At 36.7% G+C, this 14,845-nt stretch overlaps 1 protein-coding gene across 1 annotated transcript in view; it reads right to left on the bottom strand.

Annotated features, from left to right (window-relative positions):
* LOC122806088 (extracellular calcium-sensing receptor-like) overlaps nucleotides 1-14,845 on the bottom strand; it is a 450,647-nt gene that overhangs the window by 259,935 nt on the left and 175,867 nt on the right. The window contains exon 3 of the mRNA XM_044076326.1: nucleotides 10,365-11,189. Within this exon, the coding sequence (XP_043932261.1) occupies nucleotides 10,365-11,189 (825 nt within the window). The remainder of the gene's footprint in view (nucleotides 1-10,364; nucleotides 11,190-14,845) is intronic.

The raw sequence follows: 14,845 nt of genomic DNA, 5'->3' as shown, positions 1-14,845 counted from the left end.
TATATATATATATATATATATATATATATATATATATATATATATATAAATATATATATATATAAATCTGAATCTGTGTGTGTATCTATTTGTATATATATATATATATATATATATATATATATATATATATATATATATATTCACTTTATAATCTCGTAATACTGAAAGGTTGAATTTCAGTATTTCGAGACCATAAAGTTGAATCTTCAAAATAGTGAAAGTGCATAATTGTGAATCCGAATAAGTCAAATTTGCACTTATGGCTTTGCGTTACGTCACGTGTAGTGTATTGTGTGGATGGTGTCTAGTGTAGTGTGTGGATTTAGGTGGAATTTAAGGTAAGTGAGTATTTTGTAAGGGTTCTGGGTAGGTTTTTGAGTGTATGTGAGTGTGTTTGTATGTTGTACGTGTGAGTTAAGGTAGGCATGTATAAGTATGAGTGTTTTAACTGTTGGATGTGGTGGTGTTTGTATATGTGTGATTTGTGTGTGTATTTATGTATGCGAGGGACTGTAGAATGTCTGGGTGTGAGTTTACTGTCTTTTTCTGTTTGTGTGATCTCGGAGTTAGTATATATAAGTAGGGGGGCATGGGGGGGTGCAGTGCCCCAAATGGGGGGTGCAGAGGGGCTTGCTACCCTGCTTATATGTAGTGCAGGTTTGTAGATGTGTGGTGTTTTGTTTGTGTGTGTGTGTGTGTGGTTTATTTTGCAGTGTAGGTATTGTGGAGAATGTGTGGTGTGGTGTATGGTTTGTGTTCGCAATTTGAAGTTTCGCGGTTTTGGGCTGTCGGTGTATTGTGGATTCAACTTTATGGTCTCGAGATATTGAAATTCGACCTTTCAGTATATATATATATATATATATATATATATATATATATATATATATATATATGAGCAGGACAGAATAGCAGCTGCGATCGCACTTCAAGCCTAATATCCAGACACTGAAATCAGCAACCGGTAGTACGTGTCAGCATGTGTGGTCACTGAGATATGGTAACATATTTTTTTACTAAAGATGCAAAAAATATGCAAAGCATTTATGCTAAATGTCAAATATAAAGTCACGCTTTTTGTGTTGTATGAAAAGCTGTCCTGTTTTGAATACCATTGTCTGCTGAACAATGCATTTACATTTTTGTGTGGGTGTTATGCTTCAAATGTTAGGATTGTTTTTGTCTGGTATTAGAAATTGATTCTGTGAAAATGAGTTGAGATGTGTTATTGTGCCTGTGGTGGAAGTTTACAACCAGCAGTCCTGAGAAGCTCTGGGATGAATGCGTTTAGAATGTCCATAATGAAGTACACTAGTCTGTTTGTGATGCAGTGTTTAGGCTTACTTGTATCTCATCTGTACCCATGTTGCTGGTGTTTTGGACCTTACAGGTATCCCATCTGCAGCCATAGAGCTGGTGTTTTGAATTTTACTGGTATCCCATCTGCACCCATGGAGATGGTGTTTCGGACCTTACTGGTATCCCATCTGCACCCATGGAGCTGGCATTTTGGACCTTAGTGGTATCTCATCTACACCCATGGAGCTGGTGTTTTGGATCTTAGTGAGGGTAGAGATGATCATTTCAGATGTGTTATATCAGGTGGGATCATGTTGCATGGAGTAAGAGAGGGTAGGTTTCTCCTTTGTAGCCTGAAATTTGCCACAAATGTTTTTATTCTCAGCTATATATTTTTAGCTCTGTAATGGTGATAAAAAATTAGCACATTCTGTTCCTGTATCTTCTACTTTGTTTTTCACATGTGATTGTAGGATACATAATTATTACTGTTATCCATGGAAGTATCTTTGCTTCTTTTTATTGTTTTATTAAATTATTTTTGGATGAAATTAACCTTAGTTTTGTTGCATTAAGTTGGGTAAAGTTTGAAGGCTTTCTTGCTTTAAAAATGTGTTGATTTTAAATCATTACATTATAGGTTTATTGTAGAATTTTCCACCATATTTATTGCAGAAATGAATATCAGCATTGCAACTTAAAGTGTTGTGGATGGCCATGAGCAATTCTGCAATAGACTGAGGGGGTTACTGTATGGTTCCAGTGGATTGGTGCAAGGTGGCTGCTCAGAGCACCATAGCTGGCATTTCAAAAAACACTAAATGTGGTATTATTTTGTATTGGCTGGGTTTGGGGTATATGAGGAACTTCACAGCACTCTGGTCAGTATGAATAGAGGTGAGGCAACATATTGTGTAGTAGAGCTTGAGGGATGATTGTCTGGATAAGATATAGCAAATCTTCTGGCTGACAAATTCATCTCCAATTTTAACCCCTCTACTCCCTGGTCACTTCTCAGGAAATACCACTGATCATAATCCCCCAACTATCACAAGGAAGCAGTCCTAAATGCACTCTCCAAGGCCAGGAACACCTCATCAGTGGGCTGTGATAATATCCCAGGATACCTCCTAAATAGCATGAAACATGACCTATCAAGACTACTGAAGTCACCATTAAACCATCACCTCCAGTTTGGATTTGTGCCAATGTGAAAGGAGAACTGCAACAGTTATCCCTCTGCATAAGGGAGGGCCTTCTACAGACCCCAGAAACTACAGACCGATTAGCCTGACTAGTTTTATATGCAAAGCCATGGAAAGCATTATCATGGAAATGATAATAATGACACTGGAAATCACCAGACACTGGATCCAGCACAATCTGGTTTTGTCAAGGGAAGATCATGCTTACTCAGTCTGACAGACTTCTTCAGGAAGGTCACTAAGGCAAAGGATGAGGGTAAAATGGTGCATACTGACTAACTTGATCTGGCCAAGGCATTTGATACAATAACCCTCTCAGGAATTGTAAACAAACTCACATAATTAGACATAAACCCCTATGTTACCCTCTGGATTATCAGCTGGTTCTCAGATAGGACCCAGGAAGTTAACATAGGGGAGTCTACCTCCACAAAGAGGCTGGTCACTAGTGGAGTCTCTCAGGTCTCAGTGCTGGGTCATCTCCTTTTTAGAAGTCAAGGTCAACACTGGCACCATAGACCCTGTTTAAAACTGAGTTTTAAGAAATGCATAATACTATCCTTCAGCTACCCAAAAAACTACCTCATTGTTTACACACCCATAAGAACAGACACAGTAGTTAGGTGGTTGGGGACATACATAGACAGTAATCTTGCTTTCAACCAACATGTGTCTAAGGTAGTAAGGAAATTATTTTATATTGGTCAACTTAAAATCAAGGGTAAGGCATCTAGGTCAAAGGAAGTCATTGGTCCACTGCACTCAACCCTCATCAGACTCATCACTGAGTGCAGTGATCTCCTTCACTTTTACCTGACCAGGTATATGCAATAACTGGACTGTCCACAGAGAGTTCTCACAAAAAGAATACAGGGTGTTAAAAAGATGTCCTGTGTGGATTGTCTCAAAACCCTATCCCTATACTCTGTCTCCTACAGAGTGTGGGGATGATCAATGTCTGATATGCAAGGCATCCTGAATCCTGCTCTGATGGACTTTTTGCATATCCACAAAACAAATAACATCAGAACTACCTGATCCAAGGACTTAAACCTTGCTTGCATTATAAGTAGGACATATTGGAATAACAGGTATGTGTCTCAGGGAATAGCCCTTCCCTTAGACAAGCTTCCTGTCCATCTGAAGCAGAGCTCTTTTCTGACCCTATTCAAGTGTAACCTCAACCAATTGGATGGGAAATCAGAAATACACCCCTGGTCTGTTACATAGTTCTGTAATGGGTAGAGTCAACTTGTAAATGTTTGACCCTTACTTACACATACCCCTAAAAATAATCTCTAAGTCACCCAACTTGGATACAGTTGGGATGCAAGGCCATTGTGGTCATTAGCCTAGTATACACCTATGAACCTATGCCCAGACTATATGTCCCTCCTTTCAATGTAGAACAGCACACAGAATATTCAGGAAATGGGGGAGACCTTGCTGCATTCCTTTTGCTTCATCATTCAACACCAAATGCCTTTATTTTTTCACCATACTTTTTCAAGAGGGACAGATACCCAGAAATGCATTCTCCCATGACTAGTCCCCAAGTTTCCTATATGCTTATCTCTCTCTTCCCCTCTGACTGAGACTGTTAGAAAGGTTAAAGAAAGGCTTAACTCATTCTCATAGCTTCTTTCTGGCCCTGCCAGACTTGGTTCCCCTTGCTATGGCCTCATCTGAAGAGGAAACCCTTTTTTCTTCAACAGACCTCTGCTCTGTTAAGTCATCCATCCAGACAGCCTCATCTAAACATTTAGTTCCTTTGAATAACCTGCCTGATTTCTTCATTTCCAATAATGGCCATCAACTTTCAGTTTCCTTTAGATATCATGAAGCTCATTACTGATTCACAGATAACTTCAACCAGGAAAATGTACAAGGGAAAATGAAAAAATGGTGTGGGCTTGTGACACAAAAAATTCACCAGTTTCACAGTGTTCGTGAAGATGTTAACTTTTTTAACGGAACTATACAACCAAGGGGCAAATTACTTTTCAATTAATGTAGCTCTAGCAGCCACTTCTTGTTATCATTAAGGTTTTTTACCTCATTCCCTGGCTGCACACTGATCTTGTAAGGCCTTTCTGAAAGTCGTTTCCATTCCATACCTCTGGTGGTTAAACCAGCACCAGCCTGGGATCTGAATGTTGTGCTTGAAAGTTTGATCAGACCTCCTTTCATACCAGTAGGTTCAGCTGATATAAAATTCTTATTAAGGAAGACAGTCATTTTTGTGGCTATCTCCTTGGCAAGAGGAGTCTCTGATCTTCTTGTCTTATCATCACAATACCCCAACGTTATCTTACACCAGTACTGGACAACTCGTAAAACAAAACCATCCTTTATGCCCAAAGCTGCAACATAAATTATCTGAACCAGTGCACACTTGCCAGTTTTCTTTCCTAAATAGTCTTAACAATGGGGAGTATTTGTTGCATTGTCTGGATGTTCACAGACAATTAAGGTTCTATTTGGAATTCTCAAAGGACTTCAGAAAAGATGATTACTCTTCATTAGATTTTCAGTGGCCAGACTTGGTCAGAAAATTACCAAGATTACATTGGCAAAATGGATGTCAGATTACATCTCCTTTTGTTACACCACAGCAAAAGACACCAAAAGTTCACTCAAGTCATGGCTCAGGGTACATCCACAGCATTCATATGTCACCTTCATCTTGGTGAGTTAACTGCAGCACTTACCTGGTCTTTACTACATACTTTTTGCTAAAAATTATAGCTTTGATTCCATTTTTAGGACAAGGGCTTCCATTCTTACCATTCTTAAATGTTTAAGCACCATCAAACGCTGTTCCCTATGGCTATAGCATAAAGTTCAAACGTCTAAAAGGTAATTAGGCAAAGTCCATTGCACAAACGATCCTGTTGCACCAGATAAAATCTTTTATTGACGTATAACATAAGTGAGCGCTTTCGCCAAAAGGCTTCTTCAGACTTATACATATTGCAGAATTTTGAGCTCATTTAAATAGCCCTCCTCAGTTCCTAATTGGTTATACAGTCCCCACATGATCACATACTTTCATTTAAAGCGCTGCTCTTCTAAATTTATACAAATAAAGCCTCAGAAGAGGAATAAAGTACAAAAATAAAGGACAGGAATAAAAATCTATAAAATAAATGCAGATGAATCTTCCTTTGAGGTAGCTAATAACATTATAAAAACTGCAAACATTAGAAAAATAAATGTGTACCTATTACATAAAAATACAACATAGACACTAACATCTTAATTAAAAACTCATGTGTATATATCTCATCATCTACACCAAAGTGGGTGAATGTACATATTCTAATAAAAAAGATTTAAAAATATTTAATAAATTAATAATTTAATAATTTGATGGGTATTGCAGGATGCATCTAAAGCAGGAAAACTGACTATGATTTACTTAGGTCTATATATTCTCCTGCTCTTCAGAAACGGTTTAATCTGGACTTTGTCGTTCAGGCCCGGGGGTTCATCTGCTCTCCATCTAATTATCCATTTGGATTCACATTCCAAAGTCTTATTTATCAGATCACCCCCTCTAAAACCTTGTGTTAATGATTGTATGACACAGAATTTAAAGCTATGATTGTCCCCTGCCTCTTTACAATGTTTGGCTAAGGCATTGAATTCTGAGCCCAGCCTGATATGGTAGTTGTGTTCCCTGATACGTTCTTTAAGGGTTCGGTTGGTCTTCCCAATATAGAATGCCAGGCATGAGCTACAACTAGCCAAATAGATCACATTTCTACTGTCACAGCACGTGTTGGTATAAAAATTGAACTTACGTCCAGTGTTTGGGTGTATGAAATCTGTATCTGAGTTTATATAAGTGCATTGGTTACACTTCCCACAAGCTACAGTATTTACATTAGGCTGAGGGATAACGTTCCTATGACGCATGTATTTGGGCCTGCATAACAAATTTTTTAAATTAGGCCGATTTTTATATGCTACCTAAGGTAGTGGTCCTACTACCTTGCACACCTCCCTATCAGATAATAATATATCCCAGTGCTTGGTCATTAGTCCTTTGACTTCTAGACCAACCTTGCTAAAAGGCATGGTAGCTCTAGTTTCGTTCATAGGAGGTGTCATCACTTCAAAATGATCAGATTGTTCTGAAAAGAAGGGTCTCGCTCTATTAGATCTTAAACTATTCACTTCAGTAATTACATCATCAATCTTGTGTTCATCGTAGCCCCTTTCTATAAACCTCTTTTTAAGTTCCTTCACTTCATTCACATAGTCATCATCGATAATAGGATTAAGCCTGGACATTCTCATAAACTGTCCTTTTAACACATTATTAAAGACATGTGAGGGGTGCATGCTCTGCCTATGAAGTAATGTATTCCTATGACATCCCTTCCTATGAATAGAGGTATAGAGTAGGCCACTATTCATTCTATGTACTTCAACATCTAAATAAGAAACTCTACTCCTAGAGAAGTTCAAAGTGAACTTCAAGAAATTAGTTGAGGTATTCATGTAATCTACAAAGGTTCTGAGCGAGTCCTCGTCACTTAACCAAATAAGGAAGAGGTCATCCACAAACCTGCGGTACAAACCTACAGATTCCTTAAAAGTAACATTCTCATAAATTAACTTATCTTCCCAAGCTGCCATGACTAGGTTGGCGTAGCTATTGGCACAGGATGTGCCCATAGCCACGCCATCCTTCTGGATAAACAAATCATTACCAAAAGCGAACACATTATTCATGAGGATAGTTTCCAGGTATAAAGCAACCAGATCCGCTTTCTCAACCGAAAAATCTGAGTGAGTGCGTAAGTACTCTAATATATAACAAATACCCACCTCATTGGGAATTACAGTAAAGAGGCTCACTACATCTAGAGTGACAAGGAGGTATGGTTGATTCTCATCTAGTTGTTTAGAGTAAGTATACAAATCTATGAGAAATTGTTTACTGTCCTTAAGTATATCGATATTTTGGTCTACTAATGGTCTCAGTAGGCTCTCCGTATATATGGAGAGGGGTTCTGTGACCCAGCCTTGGCCTGCCACAATCGGTCTCATGGGAGGGTTCATGCTAGACTTATGGATTTTGGGTAATCCTTGAATGACCGGTATAACCGGATCATTAACCTTAAAGTATTCATACAATTCCTTAGTAATATTAGAGGATACAAGAAGGTCATCTAGCATGTAGTAAACATCAAAGACTTTATCTGTTAACACTTTCTGATCTATTTTAAGATAAAATTTCTCATCATTCAAAAGTTGTCTCATTTTCTCATTATAATCAGTTGTTTTCATAAGTACTATAGGGCCACCTTTGTCAGCTGGCCTGATGACTATTTCCTGATCATTCCTTAAGTCATTTAATGCTTTTCTTTGATGATAGTTCAAATTCTGTCCATGTCTTGTGACCTTTTTATTCTGAAAATGGTTGTATATATCATTTTCTAATACTTTACCAAACACCTCAACTACAGGATGTAGTTGTGGTACATAAGTACTGTTTGCACGAAATCCAGAGTGTCTTACATTATTATCTTGACCAAAATCCAACCTTAGTTGTAAATTTCTAATAAACATCTTCGTGTCAATAATGGTCTTAGCTATATCACTATTGCTGGTTGGAATAAAGCTGAGGCCTTTATTTAAGATTTGTTCTTCATATTTATTTAAGATTCTACTAGACAAGTTAATCACTAATGAGTTGTCTTCTCCCACATCTTTTTCAACGTGGGGCCATGGTGTTCCTCTACGGAACCTTTCCTCTTATGTCTGCCCCTGCTGGCAGACCGTTTCCTTTCCAAAAAATGGTCCTGCGCTATAGGAAAGGGGGTATTAACCTTAGTGGTTACTAATGTATTATTATTAGTCTTCGGTCTAACCACAGCTTCTGTGTGTGGTAACTTAGTATTAATTTGTGATGTACTGCAACCTGTGTGCTCCCTCAATGTTTCTGCGGCCATTAGGCCATTACTGTCTTCCCCATAAGTCCTTGCTATACCATTATCCGTTCTAGAATTATTTTCTCTTTGCTCTAAAGGTAAATCAGTATTAACAGTCGTTTCATGTCTGTCATTCTGATTAATTTCGGTTCTAACATCCTGAACAGATAACTGATTCATGACACCATTCTCACTAACTGAATGACTGCTCAAATCCACTTGGATGTGTCGTCTGAAAGCTGCAGTCGCATAGCTATACTGATTATTTCGTGACCCATTAGCATTAGAAATGTTATTGTTATATTCCCTAGGCCAAGTGAAAACTTCTTATTTATGGAGCTATCGGCTAAATGCTGGCATACTCGGTCTTAACAGGATAGGGAGGAGGATGGGCGAACAGATAGTGAGGAAAGACAAACAAAGGTAAAATATTAGAAAAGCAAACAGAAAACAATGATATTTTGATACTGCAGTCCACAAAAAAAGAAATTAAAAAAATCAACTCATATAGCCAACTAATCACTGAATGATCAGTTTAAATGCTGGAGATGTGTGGAGACGTTGCTGTCTTAATAACAGGAACAACATCTGGATGATTAAGCAGCAGATAGGGGTAGAGAAAAGTTTGAGCTTGTGAAGAGTATGTTGCCATGACTAGGGGGTGTCAAAGGTACCAGTCCTGGTGTTCCAGTGTCCAGACAGAGACCAGTGAAATCTAACATTCTGGTGGGGGCATAACTTTCATTTTTGGAATATCAGTTCTGGATGTAGTTTGCATTAAAGCGTTTATCTATCTATCCATCTATAGATCATATATAGATTTGTATTGTGTGTGTGTGTGTGTGTGTGTGTGTGTGTGTGTGTGTGTGTGTGTGTGTGTGTGTGTGTGTGTGAGTGCGTGTGTATTGAACATTGGTTTACCAGAGTGTAGGGTTTGCCAGTTTCAATAATGTATAATGCATATGGAGTCTGCTTTAGGTTAATTATGTGAGTCTGTTAATGCTGAAACTTTCTGATATCCCAAAAGTTTTAGCATTCAGGTGCGAGTTGGATGCTTGTGGGGTAGGGTTATAGGGATGATTAGTTAAAGGGATAGTTTGACTGTTGTGCATGTGTGTAATGTATGGGTAGTGTGTCTGAATGTCTTGTGTTGTGTGGCTGGGGAAGAGTTTTTTCATAAGATAATGGACAGGGATAGGGTTAGCAGATGAGGAAAGTGGAGCAGGGTGGTGAAGATCCTTAATTAAAATTCTGGACATGTATTTGTTTCATTGTGGGTATAAATCTAAAATGTACTTAGCAACAACTGGGAAATCAAAGGCAAATGATTGTAAAGAACATTGGAGTTTAGGATTAGAGCAGCGTAGGATATAAAGCAATGGAGGGAACTTGAATGGTCAGCAGTACAAAGTCCATAAGACTATCCAGAAATTGTCAGTTTTTTAAAAGTTACCATGCTTAGATTTAATGAAATAACAGGAAAAGTAAGAGAATATCAGTGTCTTCCTTACAAAAGGAAAACAAAAAAAAAAATACAAAATGACATTTATGTTTGAAATGTATATGGAAATAACTAAAGGATGGCATGGTCATCTCTCCTTTTTCCAGTCAGATGGACATGGTCCCATATCATTTAGAATTTGCTTCCCTTTGTGGCATACGTTTCCCAGGATAATTGTGATAACTCTTAGTAGTTCACAAAGTGCTAAAGGGTTTTTGTTTAGGCAAGCAGGAAGAGATGCGACTAACACCTGATAATAAAGAAAAAGCACCCACAATGCTGCAGCAAATCTTACTGTAACTGTTTTGAGTTACTTCACTTACCATCTGTGGAATATGACTCCATGAGTGCGTGAAGTTCAGGGAGAAAGACTAACCTACTTGCATTATACGATGAGTAATAATTCCTTACTTGCCATGGGTGATAACCATGAATGTTCACACATGTCCTATTATAAAATGGACCTTCTTCAGGATTGCACTTGCTCAGATCATGCAGCATATGTGCCACAGCATAAACTGCATTGTAGATGTTGTATGTGATTCGTAAATTAGATACATCTGTGTAGGCATTTCTGAGTGTTTCCAGCCTCTCTGTCCCAGTGCAGGGCTTAGTTGTATTGTCCACTAACTCAGACACAGGGTCAGGCCACCTACAGCCAAAAGATTCTTCCCAGAAAGCTTTTATAAAAATATCATCTGAATACATCGATGGATCAGTCATTAGTATTGCATCTCTAAAGCCACGAATATTTCCTCTTTGGACAGCAAATCCAAGAGTTCCATGTAACACCTCTACCAAGTTTAGTTTGGAAAGGTTAGGAGAACTAGACCAAGCCTCACTGGCAATCCAAACCCTTCCTGTAATGGACTGTCTAAAAAGTTCTTTCATAAGTTGAATCAGGAATGGATCCCCAGAAAATACAACAATGGCCACTGCAGATGAACTCTTGATCACATTCACTATGTTGCTAATTTTTTGTTGAGAAAAGAAAATAGGGACCATTTCATGGAAAGCAACACAGCCTCCATCCTTCACTATTGCTTCCTTAAGAATCTGAGCCCCTACTTGACCATAATTAGTGTCTTCAGCTAGAATTCCAACCCAAGTCCAGGAAAAGTAGGACAGCAGTTCTGCAAGACCTTGAGCCTGAAACTCATCACTTGGAATGGTTCTGAAAAATGATGGATATTGTTTTCTGTCATTTAGGACAGGGCTGGATGCAAAATAGCTGATCTGAAAAATAACAAATGTGCATAAGATAATAATGTTTTTATACTGCATTTATTGTTTATGCCTTTTCATTTTATTTTATTTGTTTTTATTGGTCAAACAGAATGTGAAAAGAAATATGTAGATTATTGCTTTAAGACTTAGTGGCAGTGTTTTTTACCAGTACATACATTGTTCATTATTATTAAATTCTGCAAAGAAATATTTATTTGTAAGCAAACTAACTGATTGAAAACTTATAATTTTAAATAACTTGTAAATCAAAGAGTGTACATTTTATATTGAAAACTTGTTTTACTACTTTAATTTTTGTACTATTTTCATATTCTATGTTTTTGTTTATTATCAAAGAGCTTTTCTCCCTGGGTCTCCGCTGAAAAAGGGGAATAGCTCAGTCAGACTAACCCAGTCAACAAATGTCAAATAAATAAATTTTCAACTATTAGATATATATGCTGGCTTGTATACTACTATTGTATACTTTCTTGTATGTAGACTAGTACTGTATATATATATATATATATATATATATATATATATATATATATATATATATATATATATATATATATATATATATATATATATATATGTTACTGTATGGGGATTTTTGCACTATTGTATATTAGTTTTATTGTGTGCAGGCTTTACAGTATTATTGGCTGTAGTAGCTAGAGTTCTGTATGCAGTGTTACAAAATGAGAAAATAACAGTAGGAAGTGAGACTGTCACTATGATCTAAAAACAGCACCCAGTTGTGAGGCTATTACTGTATTTATTTTGTTTACTTGTTTATTATTAGTTTACAGGGTAAGTAGGCTTGTCTGTTAACCCTTTTTGGACACAATCCAGGCTTTATATGACAAGCATAAAATTAAAAGTAAACAGTACAAAATTAAATAGTATACAATGTTTCAATACAAAGACATTTTAAGTTAATTACAGTATTTACAAACTGTCATTTTGAACATACAAAGTATGCAAATGTTTGTATAGTGTGTTCTTGAAGTCTTTCGGTGAAGATTCTGATTTAATTTCAGCAGGGAAATTATTTCATAAGGCATGTCCTAGTTGAGATAAAGCTTTTTCTCTTATTTTATTTTTTAAGGATGGTCTATATCATCTGACTGAGTATTTCTTAAGCAATAATTTTGCTCCTTAAAATGATCATTTAGTTCTTAGAGATGGCAGTGTCCTATTTTTAATATTTTGAACAGAAGGCAGTTAAAAGATAAGGCTGGCACAACATAAGGTGAGACCATACCACTGTAATGTAAAACAGTGGCTGTGAATTACATAACACTAAAATGACATGTAATGAAATAGCAGCATGGTTAAGTGTGTGTGTTGCTATGATACAAAACAACAGCATAAGTTTAAGACTTCAGTATGATACATAACTAGCCTTTCTGCAGTGTAAAGTATGACTCTCATTGTGAATTTAAAAAGCAGCACTGAATTAAGAGGCAGTCATGTGACAGCAACCTGCTGCACTGAAAAATGAGACTGAATCATTACCGAGTTGATAGCATCTAATTATCATAAGATACATAGCAAGACTGCAACATTATTAAGACTAACTTTTTCATTGTAGTGTGTGATTTTATTTATGCATTCATATATGTTTTGTTAACCAGGCTAGCCGTACTAGGCACTGCTGTTTTTCTGGAGAGAATCCCAAGGAGGAGAGACCTCCACAGGAAATAATCTTATAAATAAACATGCCATGATGAATACAGTAAATAAAGACAACAAAGGTAAGAGAGGGATTAATGTAGCCACATATATCAGAACAACTGAATAAGTTAAAGAAAGAGAAAAATAATCCAACAAAACACACAGTCAGGAACAAATATTCTGTTGTAAAATATAAATGTAGCACAGAAACCAAATAAGGCAACGGAATAAAGCAGAGTCCAAAGGGTCATAAAAACGTTTAATAAAATAAAAAAAAATAGTGGCAAGCACTTTCATAACAGCTTCTTCAGACTTATAAAAACTGCCATCATCAAATATCAATTTATATAAAATACAAATTCCAAATAGCCATTCAATTAAATAGATGACATCCAGTCAAGGAGCTGAACCATCCCATCCAACCAGCAGTACAGATAAATAAACAACACTAAATGCTATCTAATGTAGTTTACTTTCATAAGCATGCAGCATACGTATCAGAAAATGTATTCAAAAGGTATAGATACATATCAAGATACATTTAATAACATTACTATAGAAACAAAAACACAAGTAAGATACCTAAAACATATAATATTATGTTCTAATGCTATGTCCTTTTAAGATAGGTTTCAGGGGGACCTTCTCATTTAATCCCCTACCTTGGTCACCTCACAAATGAATGATCCATTTAACCTCCTGGGTCTCAGTAAAATTCCACAGATCACCTTCACGTAAATTAGGTTTCTCCACATCTATCACTATACATTTTAAAGTATGCTGCTCATTTGTATCCTTCACATGCTTCAATAAAGCATTTTTAGCTAAACTAGTATGAATGCTGTACATGTGTTCTCTCACTCCATCTTTTAGCATCCTATCAGTTTTGCCAACATAGAAGGCTTTACACTCTAGGCAGTGCTTTACACTGTGGGGTCCAAATGGAGAGATAAAAGGTCAACAAGAAAAGGAGAGTAGTAGTGTTGAAACTGAATTCATCCTCAAGTCTTGGTGAGTACCTTCACAAGGTGGACCCTATTTTTACAAAATCTCACCAAGGCGACACTGATATATAGACTGCATTTATCGGGGTCCAAATGGAGAGGTGAAAAGTCAGCAAGCAAAGGAGAGTAGTAGTGCTGAAATTGAATTCATCAAGTCTTGGTGAGTAGCTTAATGAGGTGCTCCCTGTTTTTTCACAAAATCTCACCAAGGCGACACTGATATATAGACTGTATTTATAGATCATATATCATGGACAGAAGTACGTCAAAAACTAAAAAAGATAGGTGGGTACACAAGACCCAAGATAAAAAAATGCCCAATCCTGGTAGCACACTGGTGCCAGGACTGGAAAAAAATGATAGTGTAGAATCCTCAAAATACAGAAACATTCCTGCAATGGGGGGCAGGCCAGACCCTGGGGGAGGATGGCCTCCCTGTTGTAGAAGGAAGTATCAGTCCACAGAAATCACAAAAATTGATAGGCCAAGACACATAAAGACGATAGAGTGAACTATTGAAAACTATTATGCAAAATGCCTAAAATTTCCAGACACAAGATATACAAAAAGATTAAGAGATAAGTTAGAGGGAATTAAAATACTTTAAAAAATTGGGGTCATTAATACAACATATTTTTGAAAAACAGTATATAAATCAAAAAACGTTGATCTGTTTGGAAAAAGAAGCATGAGGAGAAGTACAAGCATGTAAACAACAAAACATAGATATTTTTGAAAAGCATATAGAAGAAATATGGGCATGTGAAAGAAAGAGAGATTTGATATGGTGCAATATTTATGCAAAGGTGAAAGCCAAATTAATCAACATAAAGAAGACAGCCCCAAAGATATTCAAAGAGAAATATGGGCAAAGGCATCCAGATATGGAAAATTTCACATTAAAAAAATAATATCATAAAGAGGGAACGTAGAAAAGAAGATTAGTGAAGTAGAAGTTAAAAAATAGACGAAGTTATG

This window comes from Protopterus annectens, chromosome 7.part0, assembly GCF_019279795.1.
Source record: "Protopterus annectens isolate FY-2018-M chromosome 7.part0, PAN1.0, whole genome shotgun sequence".
Classification (NCBI taxonomy): domain Eukaryota; kingdom Metazoa; phylum Chordata; order Ceratodontiformes; family Protopteridae; genus Protopterus; species Protopterus annectens.
Note: the sequence above shows the minus strand (reverse complement) of the source record. Positions and strands in the feature narration are given on the sequence as shown.